General features: G+C 41.7%; 1 protein-coding gene across 9 annotated transcripts in view; it reads right to left on the bottom strand.

Annotated features, from left to right (window-relative positions):
- The window catches only part of CHRM3 (cholinergic receptor muscarinic 3), a 457818-nt gene that overhangs the window by 219988 nt on the left and 217020 nt on the right, over positions 1-20810 (bottom strand). For 2 of the 9 annotated variants that reach the window (XM_084781754.1, XM_084781757.1), the window contains exon 1: positions 6829-6937. The exons of the other annotated variants lie outside the window; for them this stretch is intronic. In XM_084781754.1, the coding sequence (XP_084637880.1) occupies positions 6829-6926 (98 nt within the window). In that variant the 5' untranslated portion in view covers positions 6927-6937. Of the gene's footprint in view, positions 1-6828; positions 6938-20810 lie in introns of those variants that run through there. 9 annotated transcript variants of the gene reach the window in all.

Below are 20810 nucleotides of genomic sequence, written 5' to 3'. Positions count from 1 at the left end.
AACGGATCAATCTCTGGAACTGTTACAGTTTTTCTATCATATTGCAACAACAAAGGTATATTGGTTTAAATGTTTTGTTTGTTTTTTAAAAATTTTATTTTGTCAATTTAACAGAAACTAGAATTATTCTGAATAGAAGAAATCTCAGTTGTGGAATTGCCACCATCAGACTGGCCTGTAGGCAAGTCTGTGGGGGCATGCTTTGATTAGTGACTGGTGAGGGAGGGTCCAGGCCACCATGGGCAGGGCCACCAATGGGCAGGCCACCATGGGCAGTGCCACCAATGGGCAGGCCACCGTGGGCAGTGCCACCAATGGGCAGGCCACCGTGGGCAGTGCCACCAACGGGCAGGCCACCGTGGGCAGTGCCACCAACGGGCAGGCCACTGTGGGCAGTGCCACCAATGGGCAGGCCACTGTGGGCAGTGCTACCAACAGGCAGGCCACCGTGGGCAGTGCCACCAATGGGCAGGCAGTCCTGGCTTAGTGAGCCGTGTGGAGCAAGCTAGTTAGCAGTGTTTCTCCATGCCCTCTGCTTTGCTTTCAGCCTCCAGGCTCTCGTTGGAGCTCTTGTCCTGGCCTCTCTCAGTGATCAACCAGTAAGCTGAGTAAACCCTTCCCTTCCCCTGTTGCCTTTGGTCAGTGTTGGACCACAGCAACAGAAAGCAAACCAGAACTAGATTCTTAAGAAAACGTTAAATGTTTTAGAAATCAGAAGTACAACAGTTTTTAAACATGAAAAAGGAAAAAGTCCCTTTAAGTCTTCTCAAATAACATTTTAAATTTTTTATGTATACATTTATATCATTACACACACACACACACACACACACACACACACACACACACACACACACTAAACTACATACAACAAGAAGAACCACAAAACAATGAGAAACTATATTAATGCTACATTCATAGTGTTTTGGCTATTTGTATTTGGGAACCTTGAAGAAAACATTTTCTTACCTTGGTTAGTCTAAAATTCTGAGTGTAAATCAGTATCTATCATATCTCCTCTCTATCAACTTAAAACATCTATCTAACTGACCCTGACATAAACTCTGGTGTCCCCTATTTGACCACTTCCCCTTGGTGGGGAGGCCTGGTGGCACTCAGAGGAAGGGTAAGCAGGCTACCGGGATGAGACTTGATAGGCTGTGACCATATAGTGGGGGAGGAGGCACCCTTCTGTCACAGGTCTAGGGGAGAGGAATAGGAGGAAAGAGGGAAGGAGGGGGAATGGGAAGATACAAGTGAGGGGATAACAATTGGGATATAATAATAATAATAATAATAATAATAATAATAATAATAATAATAATAATAATAATAATAAAAAATCTTTCTAGACCTAAAAACATCTTAAACCCTAAGCAACTAAGCTTAATTGTGAAACCAAACTATTTGGTCTTCAACCCCATCAGAGACTTGAGAAGGAATAAAATTAATTATCTGAGTAAACAGGAAGTGCAGGTTAGTAGCTTCCAACTGAAAAAAAAATGACAGAGACAGTTTGCTGCCTGACCAGTCACTCATAACTCTCTATAACGTTGGAGCATCATAAGTCTTAACTGTAAAGTTTTAGACTGTGTATTGAAAAGGGGATATAGTCAGGCCTTAGGATAAAATCCAACTCAAAGGCTTACTTTTGCTAAAAAATGGGTGGTTTGCAGATGTTTAAAACTTGACCCTCTGTCTCCTAAGTGTACCCATTCCTTCTTCAGTTAGGAAATGTGCACTTTGTGTCTGGATTGGGTGCAATCAAAGTCTAAGAATGTGTAAACAAGTGACACAGGAGCCTTGTCCCCAAGGAGACACAACAAAGCATCTCAGTTAAGGCACTGCCTTCAGCTTTCTAGTTCCATTCCAAGTCTCTCTATTAACTAATTTTTATTAATTTATTTAGATTACAACTCAATTGTTATCCCATCACTTGTATCCTCCCATTCTTCCCTCCCTCCTGATTTCACCTTATTCCCCTCCCCTAGTCTACGACCGAGGGGGACCTCCTCCCCAACTATATGGTCATAGGCTATCAAGTCTCATCTTGGTAGCCTGCTTATTCTTTCTTTGAGTGCCACCAGGCCTCCCCATCAAGGGGAGGTGATCAAATATGAGGCATCAGAGTTCATGTCAGAGTTAGTCCCTACTCTCTACATAACTGTGGAGAATGTCCTGTCCATTAGCTAGATCAGAGTTATCCACTAATTAATTTTAAGGAGGATCTCCCAAATCACCCAATCCCCAACACCGTATTTTAACTGCATTGCCACTCTGGGTATCGTCTTTGAGAACACAGAGAAAGCAAAGGGCTGGCAGACTCCACACCTTGGCTGGCACCAGCAGTGGCCTCTGGATGTGGGTGTGGGTGAGGGACAACCTCACTCTGGCAGGTCACAGCTCCGTGATCCAGAGTTTGGCATTCTTCCTTCTTTGTGCGCACCATTTCCCTTTACCCTTTTCTGACATAAAACGTATCTGTTAATAATGTGCTGACATGTGGCTACTTTGCATCTGATCTCCTGAGATGTGAACCAAAGGCTCTAAGCGCAGCGCTCTGTAAGGTTGATCCCGTTAGCTTTACTGGCAGGTCCTACCAGCCAAGGCTAAGATGAATTAAGACACATGGCTACCGAGCAGTATGCATTATCTTATTTATTTCTCTAATTTTAGACAGTCTCGGATGTAGTTCAGGCTGGTCTGGAAATTAGTGTGAGGCCAAGATGACACGGGGTTCCTAACCCTCTTCTGTGACTTCAGTCCCAAGATTATAGGTATGCACCACTGTGCCCTGTTTATGGGGTGCTGGGGATAGAACGCTGGGCCTCACATACGCTAGGCAAACACTCCTCCAACTGCACTACACCCCAAACCCTCAAGAGTATGTGTTAATCCAACTGCAATCCAGACTATTAATTACAAAGCTCATGCCATTGTAACTGTCTTGAAGTACTTTCAAGACATAAACTCAGGGGTTCACAACAGTATTAGTCCCAAAGAAAGATTAATGTGAGTACAAATCCAATGGCTAATGTGGTTAGTGGGCTTGAGTAATTATGGCATCATACAAAGTATATATAAGAATATATAAGAATATATTATTTTATTCATGACCATTTGAATAAAGTTAAAAAGAAGACATTGCAAACCTTTGCTGAGACCAGTTTGATTAAATATTTAGAGGGAAAAACTTTTAAATTAATGGGAAAGAGCTAGATCTGGACACATTATTAACAAAATGACCAACATGGGAAGCTACTCAGTTGTCCAGCAGGCACCTGCTTCTACATAGAACGGTGTCTATAACAGTGGATATCTTTACCCTCAGGTTTTCCCACAGAGGCTTCACAAAGAGTCTTTAATTAGTACGACTCTCCTGTAACAAAGTGTGTGTGTGTGTGTGTGTGTGTGTGTGTGTGTGTGTGTGTGCGTGCGCGCTCATGCTCATGTGTGAATGGGTCTGGGTGTATATGTGCTGATGACAGGTTTCTTCTTCAATCTCTCTTCATTTTCGTTTATTAAGGGAGGTTCTCTTGATGACCAGCCAGCTTGTCCTCTGATCACCTGTGTCTGCCTCTCCAGCGCTGCAATTATAGGTGGTCACTACGGCCCATAGGTTTTTACACAGGCTCCGGGATCTGAACTCTGGTCCTCATGCTCCCGTACGAAGCACTTTATCCACTGTCCCTTCTCCCCATACCATAAAGGGGCCTGACTGACGTCAACGTAGGCAGAGGAGAAGAAAGTAGGAGGCAGCCAGGCTGTAACACGGTCCAGAAGAGCTGCTTAACAAATGATTAGCCTTTTCCAGCCCCCTTGACCTTGTCCAAATCATTTTTAAAAGATGCCTATCTTTTTTGACTTATCAGGTATACTGGATATGTTTCCAATATGATGATGCATTACCACTGTTATTGATTATTACTTCACATATCTAATTCAACAGGGAAGTCAGTTCCTAGCCGTGGGATAATTTCATTTGCTTGTGTTTAAAGTAAGAAAGTGCAGCTGAATTATTCATTCTCATTCACAAATATTTACTGACGTCTCATGTGGTCTGAGCATAGAAGTTGCTGGAAGCACACACATCATTTTGTTTAAAACAATCACTGTCAAAGATTAAAATAGAAGGAGTAAGTTTTATACAGTAGTGAGTATCTACCAGTAAACAGGGCATCGTTGAGTCATTTCACATATTAATATTAATATAATATCAGCAACGCAAGCCTTTATAGTCAACTTGGCATTAACACGTGCTTATGTTGTATCTGCATTATAATACATAGAAGAGGAATTTGCATTTTGCATTAGATTATTATAATGAATCAAAACCAATTGTCTTTCACTTTCAAGGAATCTCTCTTGTTAAAGAGAGTCACAGGCAAATGAAATAAGTGGCAGAAAATTCAAGGTGATGTCTATTCAGTTGCAGGCTCATTTTAGACACCATTAATTTGCCTCTCACTAGCTGTTCCATGTGGTGGCTTTCAGATGGATTTGTATAGAGATTTTAATCTTCCTTTATCCTGAGTCCAGACACTCAGGGACAGAAAGAATTTAGAAAAAAAAAAAAAACCACAGCTTTACATTATTTGAAAGGCTTTGCCTGTCCTAATGTGTAACTCTTAAATGCAAGGGCTATCTCCGCCTGAATCCTTTCAGAGGAATTTCTAAAATGGTGTGAATAGACTCTGTGACCTCGTTATAGCTCATCCGCCATGGAGAGGAGGTAGACATGAGGTCAGCCCATCTCTATCCCAAAATGAAACACAAAGGAATCATATGAATACGTGGTACTCTGTAATGCGTCTCTGAGGGTGTCTGTGTGTGTGAGTGTGTGTATGCATGCATGCATGTATGTATATATGTGTGTATATGCATGTGCATGTTTATGTGTATATATATGTGTGTTTATGTATGTATGTATATATGTGTGAATGCAGGTATACATGTATATGTGTACAAATTAAATGTGTGTGTGTGTGTGTGTGTGAGTATGTGTGTGTGTATTCCAGTCCCCATTTCAGTCTCAAAATAAATATTTGCGATAAGGCTTCAGTGGTCAAGCTTTTCTTAGCTCAGGCTCTTCACACAGGCTTATTATTTGGGTAAATTTTCCAAAACATTCATTTCCCTGATCAACATAAAGAACAGTAGATGGTAGCTGTGTTTGAGGGGTTAATATAATACCTTTGTGGATGAGTTTACAACACTTTTTCTCATTTTAATTACCTTAATATCATATGAATATTTAAAAAATATGTTGTCTTGAGTAATTTCCCCCTAGTGTAAAGCATAAAACAAAATCATCAGTTAGGAGCATGTACTGCGATTGCAGAAGACCCGAGTTTGAGTCCCAGAACCAAACTGAGAAGCTCATAAATGCTTCTAATTCTAGCTCCAGGGGGATATGGTACCATCTTCTGTCTTCCTAAAGCACCTGTACTTATAGGCACACAACAACACATACACATAATTTTAAAAGTAAAATAAATCTTATAAGGAAAAGTTGATTATGTATTTACCCAGAGCACTGCTTTGGAGCTGTTTTTTCACCGAGCTTTAATACATGTTGAATTTATTGGTTTCACTTTAAATCACGCCTATAGTAATGTCATCATATATCCAAGGTGATTTTTCTGAAGAGTTACTTGCTTGGTAACCTTTTCCAATGAGAAACACAACATCTACTGCACTTGGGTGGTTAAACTCTAAAGAAGAGTTCTCACTTGCTAAAACAATGCTTCATGCACTCAGCAGGGGAAAAATAACGTGTTTCTGCTGCGGTTCAAATAAATATCGGTGTTTATACTATTCATTGCTGAGACGCGAGGTCATCTGTAGGTTTGACCCACAAAAGGAATGTCTATCTCTATGTCTGCTGGCTGCACATACCCTCTAACACTGTTCCTGCAAAGTCATCCATTTTTGACTCATCTCCCCCTGCCTCCCCCACCCGATGAATCAAGAAAAGACAAAAAGGAAAGATGTAGTGACACAAAATCGACCATACAATAATGTCATTGCTCTGATCTAATCTGTCTAATTTCTCCTTCCTTCTGACAGTAAAGTGAGATCAGGAGACAGAGTGAGTAGCAGTTTGTGTGACAGGTCATGACGATTTCAGCCTGTGAGTCCCTCTCAGAGGAGCAGAGCAAACAGAAGGTCCTGTCAGAGTGGACAGCAGGCCAGAAGGGAGCGGAGACACAGTGCTTTGCTACCTTCACTTGTATTTTTATGCCCTTATCTATCTCCTAAAATTCAAGGCCTCAGTGAGAGTCCTTCAGACAAACCTGAATTCAGATCCTTTATGCAGCCAATGTTTATATGCACACCATCTAATGTTATTTGTATTTTTATTGAAGAAGTTTAAGAAAGAATTAACCAAATATTTCCTTATCAAAAGTCATGATTGAGGCCTGGAAGAAGACTTCAACTGGTGAAGCGCTTGTCTTGGTAGCATGAAGATCAGTGCCTACATATTTCCTACCAAATCAGGACTCTCATTTATTTTCTTTACTATCTATATATCAATCTATCTATCATCTATCTATCATATCTATTTATCTATCATCTACCTACCTACCTATTTATCTATCTTACTATTTTCCATTTATACATTTATATCTACCTTATAGTCACATAGTCATCCAAAAAGTATCAACTGTATTGACTTGCTAAAAAAAAAAAAAAAGCTAGTGGTAGTGTGTGTGTGTGTGTGTGTGTGTGTGTGTGTGTGTGTCTTTGTGTCTCTCTGTCTTTCTCTCTCTGTGTGCAAGCATGGCTGTGGTTACGAGCGTTATCATGTCCTGAAGTTGAACTCACCTGATGTTGGTTCTGGGAGCTGAACTGAGTCCTCCGGAGCACGAGCTAACACCTCCGAGTGACCACTTCTGCAGCCTTAGTGCTCCAGTAGCTTCCATGAAGTCTTGTGGGTGCAAGAGGCTATGGCTGAGTTCCACGTATGACCCCTGTAGCTGATGTGTCACCAGTAGCCCAGAATAGCCATGGGTGTGACTCAGAACAAAATCATAAATTTGCTCTGAAGAGAATGACACTGTTCTGTGATTGTTGTTGGTGATGGCTCAACCACATGGCTTTCTAAGATTAACATTGTAGAAGACATGTCATGTCCCAATGTCAGAGTGCAGAAGGGGTGGTAATACACTGTTAGGAAGATACAGTGGAGAAAGTGGGTGTGGCCACTTAGTGATTAAAGAAGAAGAAACTTTATCCTATGTAAGAAAAATGAAGTACCAGAGGAATCCAGATGATTCTCTAGAGGATAAGAAATGAAACTGCTGAGGCTGCAGGACGGCAGAGGACGTCTTTCTTCTTTTTCCTACCCCCTCACCTCTTTTTAAAATTTCTCAAGTAAAACTACCCAGAATATTTTTTCTCAGCTCAATTTCTAACCATCAAAGCGATGGTTGAGAAAAATCTTTGGGTTGCCCCCAACTCACCTTGCCCTTATGAAAGAAGATAGACATTTATATTGCCGATGCTTTTCCAATCAAGAAACTACGCTTGCTCTAAGCTCTCTGAGACCCTGTAACATAGTAGGGATCACTGTGGCTTTAAAGAGGAATGATTGCTTAAAAAGGCAGTTCCTGCTGTATGTTCCCTGGAGATAGAAACCAATTTCCAGGCAACCACAAGCAATAATACCTAGGAAACAGCCACATAAGACAGAGTCCAAATGACAGCACACCAGATACCCAATGCCAGAAGTGTTTGCATCCTCCAATTGCATCCCAGACCGTCCTATTCTTTTTAACTACAGGAAGCAAGCTTGTTGTTATTGGGGAGATTTTTTAACAGATTGGAGATTAAGCTAAGGTGTTATCTGAAACTAAATCAGAGAAAGTAGAAAAACAAATCAAAATGTCTTGCTTCGAGAAGCTAAGTTTTGTGTGGGGAGAAGACTTAGTAAGGCATTCAAAAAAAAAAAAAAAAAAAAGAAAAGAAAAAGAAAAAAGAAAAAAGAAAAGCAGCTAGCAGCTTACCAGCACTCTGATTAATAAAAAAAATATTTATTTCAAGTGTGTTTCCTATTTGGCTATGTGGACACTTGAGGAAGTTCTTGGGGTCAACAGGTCTAACCTCAGTACTCTGAAAACAAACCCAGATCTTGGTTCCCAGACTGTTGGTCTCTCTTGTAGATGACAGTCTATCTGCATGCAAATTCTGGAGTGAAATGAAGGGTCCATAGCCCTTTGTGCCAGAATTAAGTGGTACACACGATACAAGATGAGTAATTCAAGCAAGCAAGAAATAGTCTGTGGTGAGAAGGTGGTAGTCATAATGGCTTCCAGATCATCTACTTAGTAGTGTCTAGAATCACCGAGAGTCAAGCCTCTGACACGTCTGTCTGTGGCATCACTCCCTGAGATCCAGTCCTGAAATGCATCGAAAGCCAGAGAGCCAGCTCCGTTCAAGCACCCATGGCTCTGTGCTTCCTGACTGCATCCATGTGACCAGCAGCATCTTGTTCCTTCTGTCGTGCCTTCCCTGCCACGACCGGCATCTCCTCAGATTGTAAGCCACGATTAAGCCCTTCCATCCTCAAGCTGCTTCTTGTCAGAAAAGCAGCGAATGCAGCAGCTGAAGTTAGAGAGGCAGATGGAGGGTCAGAAAGCCATTCCCCATGTAGCCATTGGCATGCCACACATCAGTCCAGCCATCTGAGGAAACAGGACTGCTGTCGATCACAAATAAAAGTGCCATTGTTTTGAGATGCTAATCCACTCAACACCAGAGGAAGCAAATATATGAATTCAATCTAAGCTTGTGCGATTCATTCAATATTAAACTATATGCCAATTCTCAAATAGTAATCAATATGTCACATTTCACCTCAGTAGCCATGACACAAGTTGCATCAATCACAATTAAAATTAATAGAATATAAATGAAGATGAGAAAAATTTTCTAATTTTATAGAATTTTCTAAGCTCTGCAAAGCAACATGCCTTTCCTTTCCTCTGTCTGTCTCAGGGTGACCCTGGATGTAGTAAGTTGTAGGACTTTCTTTTGTGTAGTTTGGTCTGAGCTTTCTGAATTTGGTTCTCAATTAACTACGCAAGCCTAGAACATTCTTTCTCAAAATCCAACCCAGTTTTATACCTATTTTCATGATAAAGTAACAAGATATTATGACAGGAGAATCTGGGCCCAGGGGTCCTGCTCAAACTATGGGCAGTAAACTTCAAACCCCTACCCAGATCTAGCCAATGGACAGGACATTTTCCACAGTTGAGTGGAGACTGGGGACTGACTCTCACATGAACTCTGGTGCCCCATATTTGACCATGTCCCCTTGATGGGGAGGTCTGGTGGCACTCAAAGAAAAAATAAGCAGGCTACCAAGAAAAGACTTGATACCCTATGAGCATGTACAGGGGGAGGAGGTCCCTCTCAGTCACAGTCATAGGGGAGGGGAATAAGGGGAAAATGGGAGGGAGGGAGGAATGGGAGGATACAAGGGATGGGATAACCATTGAGATGTAATATGAATAACTTAATAATATATATATATATATATATATATATATATATATATATATATATATAAAAGATATGATCTGACAGGATGTGATCTGTATGCTCTTTAATAAGCATATCAACTACGAAAACATATGAAGTAGGTGTCTCCAAGGACAGGTGGGGCAGGACGGTGATGGATGAGCCAGGATGGGAAGCTCACATCTGGGCTTTGCATTTTGTAGACACTTGCGCTCTGTGGGCAGAGAAAGGAGAACTGCCTTCTTCAACAAGTTGAAGAAACAGTGAGGAGAATTTGAGGGGTATGGTAGTCCCATGAAGTGGATGCTGGCCCACTCCTGTAAATCTTAGGAAATGCAAACTGAAACTACAGTAATTCAGTTATGACTCCACTGAATAAGAACACCAGTGTTGGTAGGAATACACGCCAATGGTAACTCTCTCCCCTCTGCAGGAAGGAATATAAAAAAACCACTTCAACTCGGCAAACACTTCTAATCTAGGTAAGCTTAGATGTGTTTGACAAGAATAAGTCAAGATTTGAACAATTTAAAGAAAAGTCCAGCCTCTGAATCTTAGTCTCCATATTAACAAGACAAGGTCATCCAGCAGGCTATGTGGATAAAGCCTCTATGGCTGCCAAGCCTTACCACCTGAGTTCAATTCTCAGGACTCCATGGTGGAAGGAGAGACTAGCGGTTTATAAGCTGACCTCCTCTGACCTTCTCATATTGCATGGTAGCACTCTCTCCATACAAAATAGAAGAATAAATGTCATAAGATGTATAAAAAGTGTTATTCAGCAAATAAGAAATACAACGTAAATCCTGCCTGGTAAAAATAAGTCCCCCTTCGGAGAGAAAAAAAAAGCAATGGCAGAGAAACAGCAGTTTGTCTTCAGAATGGCCAGTGTATTCAACAGGCCATGAGCTGCTAACAACAAAGAAACCAATTCAATGCAACAAAGACAAAGACTGTAACATAATTGAAAAGAATGAAAATTGGACCTATGTTCACCCAATCTTTTTCTTTTAAGGCATGAAAATTTGTGCTGCAGTTATGGGCAAGTTGGCTCTGAGCTAGCAGTACAGGAACGGCAGTGTGTCTAGAAGGCCCGAGCTTTTTCCTGCATGGCACTAAATGACTGCGGCTCCATTCTGAAGGGCTCATGACTTCCCAGTTTGACTGAAGCTCAGAGTACAGTGACTGAGGATAGAGACGAAGGATGAGGAAAGGCTTGGTCCGTTCAAAGCCTGGGAGGCCAGTTGGAGAGACAAAGGTTCCTTTCAGTTTCTTGGTGTCCCATAAAATAAAGTATGCATTTTTCTTCTTATCCCATTATCCCTAGAACTACCTTTTTTTTTTTTTTGGAGGAAGCCCCCAAATGATTTCTATGATGAGGAAAACTGAACAAAAATATGTCCTAATTACCAGGAAGAGCATAAGCTTTTGGAGCCATACTCTGAGAGGACAAACTAGAATTCTTTTCTCTAGCAACCAATGTATGGTTTGTTTCTCATGTAACTCTAGATCACAGAAGGCTAGCTGTGTTTCCAAGTCTAAGCAACATAAAGTTATTCAGCTTTAGAACTTGAATTTTCCCATAGACATGATTCTTTTATGTTTTTTGTTACTATCTTTTTGTAAGTGTCTCACCTTTAAAATAAGAAGTACAGAAAAAGAAGTCTGACTGTTGACCCCTGTCAAAAAGAAATCTTACAAGACCTCTGCACCTGCTTTGAGATCTATATTTAATCACTCTAAAAGGAGTCTCAGTAGAATAAGGAGGTGTTAATCTGGCTCGCTTTTTGGATGTGTATGCAGTCTTTTGGGCAAAAGATAATCATGCTACAAGAGAAGTGAGATAAGAATGTCATATTAGGCACATAGGAGGTAGGGACAAACATTTGTCACCTGGCATCTACCTTACCTGTATTCTGTGGCATGTAATGATGTTGGAAGTGTGGTGATGGCAAAGATTCATAGTGAGACCTAGGAGGAAGTGGTGGACAGGCAAGCCAGGACTCAATGCACGAGCATAATTCATAAAACAACACAGGAGGGAGGTGTCTCGGGGCTAAGCGTCAAAATAAAGATGACAGAGATGATACACACTAAGTGATCACAGGGGAACAAAACAAGGCCGAGGTGCAAGAAATGAGCTTAGAAACAGATTGGGGGAAGCCCCAAAATGTCACTCCTCTGACATGTGAGAATCTATCCCCAGCGCCACAGAAAAGCATCAGAATGCTCTGGGCAGGAGATTTTAGTGGCAGAAGGGATCTTCAGGTAACTGGACCGGTGTTCAAACTGAACCCTAGGAACAGGGACTCAGGACGTTGGGAGTCTCCTTCTGAAATGAACCTGGCCTTAAGTGAAAGGCTTATTAAAGTAGCAGTAATGTTTAATAAAACTAGGTGGTAGAGATTCTATACAGACCCTCCCCCCTCAAAAAACCCACCTTAAAAATTTTATTTTTGTTTCACTCTCTCTCTCTCTCTCTCTCTCTCTCTCTCTCTCTCTCTCTCTCTCTCTCTCTCTCTCTCTCTCTGTGTGTGTGTGTGTGTGTGTGTGTGTGTGTGTGTGCGCGCGCGCGCTCAGGAGAGCCAGAAGAAAGAGTTTGATTTCTTGGAGCTGTACTTGATGTGGATTCTAGGGACTAAGGCCCAGTTCTCTGCAAGAATAGCAAGTGCTTTTAATTGCTGAGGCTGTCTCCCCAGCCCTATAAATCCCCCAAGTTCAATGTATCAGGATACTAAATACTTGCTACATACTGTTTTAGACTGAGGAGGCACAAAAGGGTTCCTAGTAGAGTTACACGGGGCAAGTTCTCACGAGCTAAGGTAAGGGAGAAAGGGTATGAGACAGAGACTCATTCTGTCAGATGCAGTGGAGATGGGTTTCTATAGGAAGGCGCTGGAGAGAAGAGAGTTTAGGCTCAGGGAAACACAGGACAACATGTGGAAGCCTGCAGTGGAGGGAGAGCAGAGGCAGGTGGCTTGATTGGATTGGTGCTGTGAGCAACTCATGCAAGATGATGCATACAAGGCACAGAGTAAGAATGCGCCTCTCTGAAACTGACTTCCCCTCTGCGTTTCCGCCCCTTTCAGAAGGTGTCAGCTATTACTGTGTTCTGCATTCACACTGAAGGTCTGCCGCTTTCTCAGTCAACCCATCACTGGAGAGTGTCTGAGGCAGTGTGCTCACAGGACTCCGCTATGGTGTCGTCAGGAGCAAAGGTAAGGGTTCGATAGTGCTGTGGGGATCCGTACAAGAATCAGCACATAGGGGTCAGCGCGGTTGCTGGAGCACACAAATCCTCGGTGTATATTCGTCCTTTCCTCTGAGTTCACCTCACTCACTGGCTGGCTAGATCACTCGGGTGTGACAAGGTCTCCTGTGTGTTTTCCAAGCTAGCATCTAAATTACCAATAGACTTTCACCTCCTACAAGGAAACCCGGTCTCCACATATGATGCACTCAGGATGATGCAGACTGTACACTAACTAGAAGGACGAGAAGTGAGACAGTGCAAAACTAGGTTTGCTGGCGTGAACTCATTTCATACTCCCGAGTGAGGCTGTAGGATCACGGGGAGAACCAAATAAACACGGTTTCCACACTCATGGTTCTGTAAGAGTTTCCTACACGGCAGTCCTGATACCAGTGACAGAGTGTAATTCAGTTGGTCAAGAGTGAAAAGAACAATTAAGGCATTCCCAGCCTTGTATGAAAATGTAGTAAGAATGCTACTATACAGAATCAGGAAGGCTAGAAACTGTCCTGACAAAGCAGTCCGCCATCTACATTTTGAAGGATTATTTTCTTATTTCCAACAGTGAGAGGCCTCCCTACATAAAGCCTCCTACCACTATTATGTGCAATCATTTTCAGAAATAGACGCTTTATACCAATCACATGCCCTATCTACTAGTCCATGGTGGAAAGCCTTCTTCTGTGCAGTTGGTTTGCAGTCTTTGCTAGGATCCTGGTTAGCTTCCAGTGAGGTAACAAGTAGGTATTTGCTGAGATCCATAATATGGGGTTTTGCTAAACTATTTTTTACAGTAATATTTGTATATGATAAAACCCATACATATATAATTACATTGTGACGCAGTGCATTGGCGTGTATATGAGAGTCCACACATCCGCGTGTAGGCACCTCAAAAGCTGATGTTTCCTATAGCGGCTGTCACAGGATACATGGTCCACTTCAGACTGCTCTGTTCATTGTCCTGTCCTGTCCTGTCCATTTTATCCAGCTCTGCTCCATCCCACTCCCTTCTCTCTTCACACTCGACTCTATTACAGTTATCAGCTCTTACTCACTAGGGTAGTCTTAACACTGCAGAAAAATTAACCAGAAACTACAAAGAGCTCCCATGCACTCTTTCTTCCCTAGCTCCCATCACACTTAACACCTCTTCTTGTGATATTAATAGTACCTCACATTAGCATGGCCCCCTTGTCACAATTAGTGAAGCAATGTTGATACGCTCTCCTTAACTAGAGTTCAAGGTTGATATTGGTGCTCATGCACGTGTTCTACACTCAGTGAATCCAGCATGATGTAGGACGGTCTCCCTGTTGTGAAATAACTAAGCATTTCACCTGTCCCTCCTTCCTTCCCTGGTGTATCGGTCACCCTTACAATGCTAGGACAAATACAACTTCAGGAAGGAAGGATTATGATGTGCAGGATTATGATGTGCAGTCCAGTCCATCACGGTGGGGAATGCCTGGCGGCAGGAGCAGGGCACATCTATAGCCAGGAATCCAAGAGAGATGTATGCTGGTGCTCAGCTAGTGTTCTCTGGGACCATAGGCCTGTGGTATAGTGCTACCCAAACTGATGGTAGGACTTCCCTGCTTAGTTACACCTTGGTGGGAACCTTACAGACACACTCAGAAGTGTGTTTCCATGGTGATTCTAAACCCAGTCAAGTTGGCGATACAGACATACCCACAAACTCCTGAAAACAATGCCCCCATCTTGGCTACCTCACCATGTGGTTACAAAAGGTAAGTACACGCGTGGAGCTACGTAAAGCATCGGACATACAGTAAGATGCCACCAACCATGGAGCTGTTATCATAATCATTATTCCTCATTATTGCACATGCCCTTCATGCCTTTCTGGAGCATTTAAGTATTTTTTTTTTATAGGAAGCAAAAGGACTAGAATTCTCATAGGCTTATTTATCTACGGATGCTTTTCAGAAGATTCAAGTCAAAGTGCCTTGAAAGGTCATGTGATTTGGTAACTTGTAGGGAGGTGGAGGAGTGTGAAAGGACGAGGAAAGAGCACAGTACTAGGCTGGAGAGCGGAAATAATAAAAACAGCAATTGGAAGGCAGGGGTCCAGATGATTAGAGCCGAGAGTGAGGAGCAGAGAGTAAAAAACATTCTATTGGTCCTATTTAGAGGTCAGAGGTGATCTTTTCAAATGACAAAAACCTCAGCTTCCTCTTTCAGTGTCTATGAAAGTAGGACCTCAATTACACAGTGGAGTATAAAGTTCTAGTCTGTTCTATGCCTGTTGGAATTGTGGTAGCTTTGTCCTATCCTTAGGAACATTTTGAAGGTACAATTCAAACATTTTTCTGTGTTCTGTGGCTCAGAGGAGGAACTTCAAATGGGAAAGTTGACCTGTCATTGAATATGGTAGATGCTGCCATATTCTGTTTTGTGACTGTTTTAAATTTAAATTAAGCCCAAAGAACTGAAATTTCATTTCTTCAAGTCTTACTGGCCCCATGTCTAGTGCTCAGAAGCCACAAACATCCAATGGCTGCTGTTCTGAACGGTGTCATGTAGAACATTTCCATCACCATAAAGAATTCCCTCATTCATATATAAGGTACATAAAACCTGGATTGTATGCCTTGAGTGTAGTCCACATTAATTCCTGTATGCTTTATCTGAATGAGTACCACAAATTCCATCTATCCTATAACCCTCTCTGTGGTGTTTGATTGGGGGCAGATAGAAAAAAAATTGATCTCCACTTTTGATTAAATGAAGCATAAAGTGCACTTTGAATTTATCTTCAGCTCTTTCCACCAATAAAAGACCGAGTGTTATCCACTTGAAATAAAAAGCAAATATAGAGCCAGGCACAGTGGTGCATGCCTGTAATCCCAGAACTCAAGGAGGCAGAGGCAGGTGGATTTCTGTGAGTTCGAGGCCAGCTTCATCTACAAAGTGAGTCCAGAACAGCCAAAGCTACACAGAGAAACCTTGTCTTGAAAAACAACAACAACAACAAAAAGCAAAAATATATTATTAAAAATTTCTCATGGAAGAAGAAGGCTCAGAGATGTGCCAGTAAAATGATGATGGGATGTGTCTAGCGGTGGGCTGGAGAGAGCCAGGGTTCTTGTCGGGAGCCCCTCTTAGCCCTCTTTTTTTTTTTTCCGTATGCTTTTGTTTTTATTGTTAGAACTCGGAAAAGAACACGTTTTCTCTTCATTAAAATACAAGTAGCTTTCTTTTTTATTTGGAACACCAAGAGGCTTAAAGCCAGATCAGGGCACAGCTAGAACAATGCTTGGTGGCATCCTGCATACACGCTTGTTATATTCCCATTGCTCCCTGTTAGCCCTCTTTTTTATTTCTTTCTTTTTCTTTTATTTTCTTTCTTTCTTTCTTTTTTTTTGCTATAGGAGTAGGTACTTAGTATAACCTTATACTGTATTGATTTTTCTTAAAATGTTAGCAGCAATTAGTGCTAATGGCCCTATTTTTCAAAGCCAAACATTCAGAATTCTATATCACCTCCCGAAACACTTTGAAATATAGATTTTGTGACCCATTGGTACATAAGAAAAAATATCTTTGATGTGTACATTGACAAATTTAAAGGCATGTAAGAACCCAGGCAGGTAATAAAAGTAAAATATGATTAATCAAGTTGGAAAAAAGATTTAAAGCTAGCTTTTAAAATTCTCCATGGACAGCATAAAAGTATGATGCAATTAAAAATATCACCCATAATCTTAACATCAATTTTCAGTTCCTTTTCATTGTATTATCTATCTATCTATCTATCTATCTATCTATCTATCTATCTATCTATCTATCTATAATCTATCCATCCTCTATCTACCTATCATATATGTATGTATCTTTATCCATCCTCTATCTACCTATCATGAAAATATGTATCTACTATTATCTATTTGTCCTCCATTGAATCCATATACCTACCTACCTACCTATCATCTATCTATCTGTCTGTCTGTCTATCTATCTATCTATCTATCTATCTATCTATTTATTTATCATCAATCCTTCCATCCACCTATCATCTACCTACCTCCTTACCTTCTGACCTGAAATGCTGAGGGTGGGATCCAGTTGCTTGGGCCTATCAGGCAACTGCTCTTCTACTGAGCTTCATTTCCAGCTCTCAATATTAATTTCTGCCCAAAGAATAATTGGCGGTAAGCCAAATGCTTATTTTACATTACTTACAAAGCCTTTAGAATGCATACCCATAGAAGAGGTGTTTCAAGATTGAATATTATTTTGGCCTGCCTGATTGTACAGATGGACAAACTAACCTCAGATGAGAAAAAGCAGACAGACAAGAGAGTGCAAGAGGACATAAGATGAAGACAGCCAATCTCTGGCTTAAAGAATCACACAGCAGGCAGCCACCTCTTCATCATGCACACAACATGGACAACGTGTTTAATTTTGAAAAATGAAAGTAAGATTATCTTTTATTCAACAGATGGAAAAGAAATCCCAGCTCAGTCTAGGAGGTCAAAGAGGAGACTAAAGGTTTTGGTGAAGTAGCCTTGAGCCCTATTCTTAGATCTGGGGGGAAAAAGTTGTTTTTGGTGACAAAACAAGGAACAGTTTGACTTGACTCTGCTTGGCCATTTGGCATGCAAAACCACTAAGGCTGGCTGACATTCTGGCTGCACAGTTTGCAGCTGTGTAATCACTGGGGTCTGGGAGTCCTGACTATACTTAGTTCAGCTCATGGATTCCTTTTGAGACCAAGACAATGGAACTTATAATTAGCCAACTACTATAAGTCTAGAACTGTGACACATGAATAGAACTCTTCCTTTTTCTCTTCCCCTCTATGGGGCACAAAAATAGAACAAGGACCTCGTAACATTTGCACTTCCACTCACACCACCTTTAATAAAAATATAACCAATGATAGAAGCTGGCAAGAATAGTACCCCACGAGAGGACAATGATTCTTGTTTTTCTCTGGCACCTAGACTTCTTTCTGACATACAGGGGTCACTTGTTGTTCATGGTGACATATGGTCAAATCCTGAGCAGGAATATTAAAAAATAATCACAATACAAAACCCCATAGGCATTGTTTTTTCATCTATATCCTGAAGCATTGCATACAGTACTGGCTAATGAGTCCTCCCATGCTTGGTGCCTGGGTATTTTCTTTGTTGCATGACTTCTGCTCTGTAACCTATTATTAAACAAAGTAGGAGTCACTTGAACAAAGTACTGCCATACCATAATAGTATGTCTAATAGGCATATAGCATGGACACTGTGTGTGAGAGGGAGATGTGTCATGTCCTAAGTGGGACTGACTAGAATGACAGGAGGCCTCATCAACTTGCTTTGGAAAATGTATGACTTACAACTTAGGAGTTGTTTACATGTGAAATTTTCCTTTAAAAAAATTAAATCTGCAATGGGTTGTAGGCAACAAAAATTTGGGAAGCAAAACGGCGGATAATGGAAGCCACTGTATCGCAAGTGCAGCTTGGTACCTTGTTGCTTTTCCTTGGGCCACCACTGATAGTAACTCTTTTTCTGTCTGCTTACCAATTCCTGCTTCACCTCAGTGGTGGATGTCAGGTCAACATTGCAAAATAAAGCTCAGTTTCCAGTTCAAAACCACCAAGTGACCATGTACCTCCTGGAAATAAAGAATGGGACAGCAATGCTCCTTTAAGCTTAGTCTTGATTTATTTTTCAACATTCTGCTTCAATCTGTCCACCTGGAGTTCCCAAAGAACTCCCCTGGCCCCCGGTGATTCTTTTGCCATGTCCCCCAGCATCTTCTTTCCCAGACTCTGTCCATCACTGGCACCACCCATAAAAAATCTTTTGTCTTTCAAAATTCAAGCAAGTATAATCAATTCTTCCTGCCTCCGTCTCAGCAGAAAATTTCCCTTTTGCCTGTTTCATTTTACCCTGCTTCCTGAGTGTATGTGGCCTATTTTCCATAGTTAAATACCTTTGAAAATGTTTAACTGAGGTGTCTGGTCCATTTTTAAGAAGCAGCTTCTGGCTCTGTCTGTGGAGCCCTCTGTTTCTGATGAGGTAATCACCTATCCCTCCATCCAGTCTGCAACCAGAGCCCGACTATCCCTCTTACTCTTGTTGTAGACACAATTCTGAACCAAGGGTTAGGGTTAGGGTTAGGGTTAGGGTTAGGGTTAGGGTTAGGGTTAGGGTTAGGGTTAGGTTAGGGTTAGGGTTGTTAGGGTTAGGGTTAGGGTTAGGGTTAGGGTTAGGGTTAGGGTTAGCTGTTCTCTTCTGAACTTTAATGCCCAGTGCTCCGTGATCCTTTTACATTCCCCTCCATTTCTATGCTCCTTAGTTGTAACTCAATTCTGCTAAGTCAGCTTGTTGATAGTCTACCCTTGACATGTGACTCCTCTGTGGATCTGTCCAAGAACATCTTTCTCTATTTCTCAGGCCACGCATGTCTGATCCCTTCACCTTCGCCAAGAATCGTAAGGAGAGATCTACTTAACTGGAGTACCAACCACTGCTCTGCCTCGGCAGGTCCTCTAATACTCACCAATCCACTGACCCCACCTTGCTCTTTGGCTCTATCTATGTCGTATGAGAATCTGGCTCAGATCTATACCAAACTGTTTCTTCCCCGACTACAATAGCTACTGAACAAATCTGCTCTGACCATTTGGCCACCCACCCCTAGTGGTTATTTCCCAGTGTTCAAGAGGGGCACGGCCCTGTCTGTCCTTTAAGTCATGTCACTGCTGACATGACTCAGTGCATCATGTTATGTAGCCTTTCATCGTCCTGCCATGCTAACCTTCTAAAAACAATTCTTTCTAATGAGAAGAGAGAGAGAGAGAGAGAGAGAGAGAGAGAGAGAGAGAGAGAGAGAGAGAGAGAGAACCATATGGACCATTTCATTTGATCTTCCTAACACCGAAAGGTAGGCTGAAGTTATAACCCTAAGCTACGGAAGGAAGTGAAGTTCAAGGAAGCAGTGTGACTTGACCGTAAGTGACATGAAAAAAGAAACAGTATCTAAGAGTGAAGAAAACTCAGAGAACATTATCAGATCTGTGCCTGAAGCTAAATGCCACTGTTTTCTATTCCACAGGCAGCATAGAGTTGAGACAGGATGGGGAGAAGATAAGTACAGAGATCTCACATTCCCCCCTGTCTCCCTTTGCCCCTGCTCAGCAGAGAGGAAACAATTGAAACAGCCAACATTTATCGAGTGCTTGGTAAAAGGCAGGTGCTATATATAAACACCTTACTTGTAACTACCTCATTTGTCTCTCCTGATCGTGTTTATGAGGTGCTTATGACTATGCAGTACAGATGGGCAAAGGAGGTTAACAAATCAGTTTGCTCCCGGGGTAGTGATCATTGAATCAACACCCATGTGCTTTAAAGCCACATTTTTAACCTTGATATCAGGGCCTTCAAATTCTAGTGTGCCCATGAGTCACCTGGAGACACTGTTGACTCAGTAGAGCCAGGTTGGGGTCAAAGAGTCTGCGGTGCCTCAATAACCTCTCAGCTGATGCTCCTTGGACCACGTATTAATATCAGATTCCTATTATTAGTCCCTGCAAAGGCTGAGTGTAGTCACTCAAGTGATAAAGTTCCAGCTTCAGAGAGTATGAAGGCAAGAGATAGAGATAGAGATAGATAGACAGATAGACAGATAGACAGACAGACAGACAGACAGACAGATAGATAGATAGATAGATAGAGCCCCCGATTTTCTCTCTGAGCTAGGCTGACTTTTCAGTTTTGTCCGTAGCACCCACAGTCACCCTCCATGACAGTTCCATGGCTCTAGTTGCAAACCACACCTTCCCAGTTCTCACACAAGAATATCTGCAGTATGAAGCATACGTAGCAAGATTCTGCATAGTATTTAATGATGTCCAGTACACACTTTAAGCATCCTTCTTCCATAGCGACGCATCCTTGGCTCTGTTACAGTTTCTGCGTCCCACCTCTGTTTCTCAGCGAGACACATTTGCTCATATAAATTACTCTAGTCCACGCAGCTTGCCATTAAGCAT

Source organism: Acomys minous (assembly GCF_964271855.1).
Source record: "Acomys minous genome assembly, chromosome: 5".
In the NCBI taxonomy this organism is placed as follows: domain Eukaryota; kingdom Metazoa; phylum Chordata; class Mammalia; order Rodentia; family Muridae; genus Acomys; species Acomys minous.
Note: the sequence above shows the minus strand (reverse complement) of the source record. Positions and strands in the feature narration are given on the sequence as shown.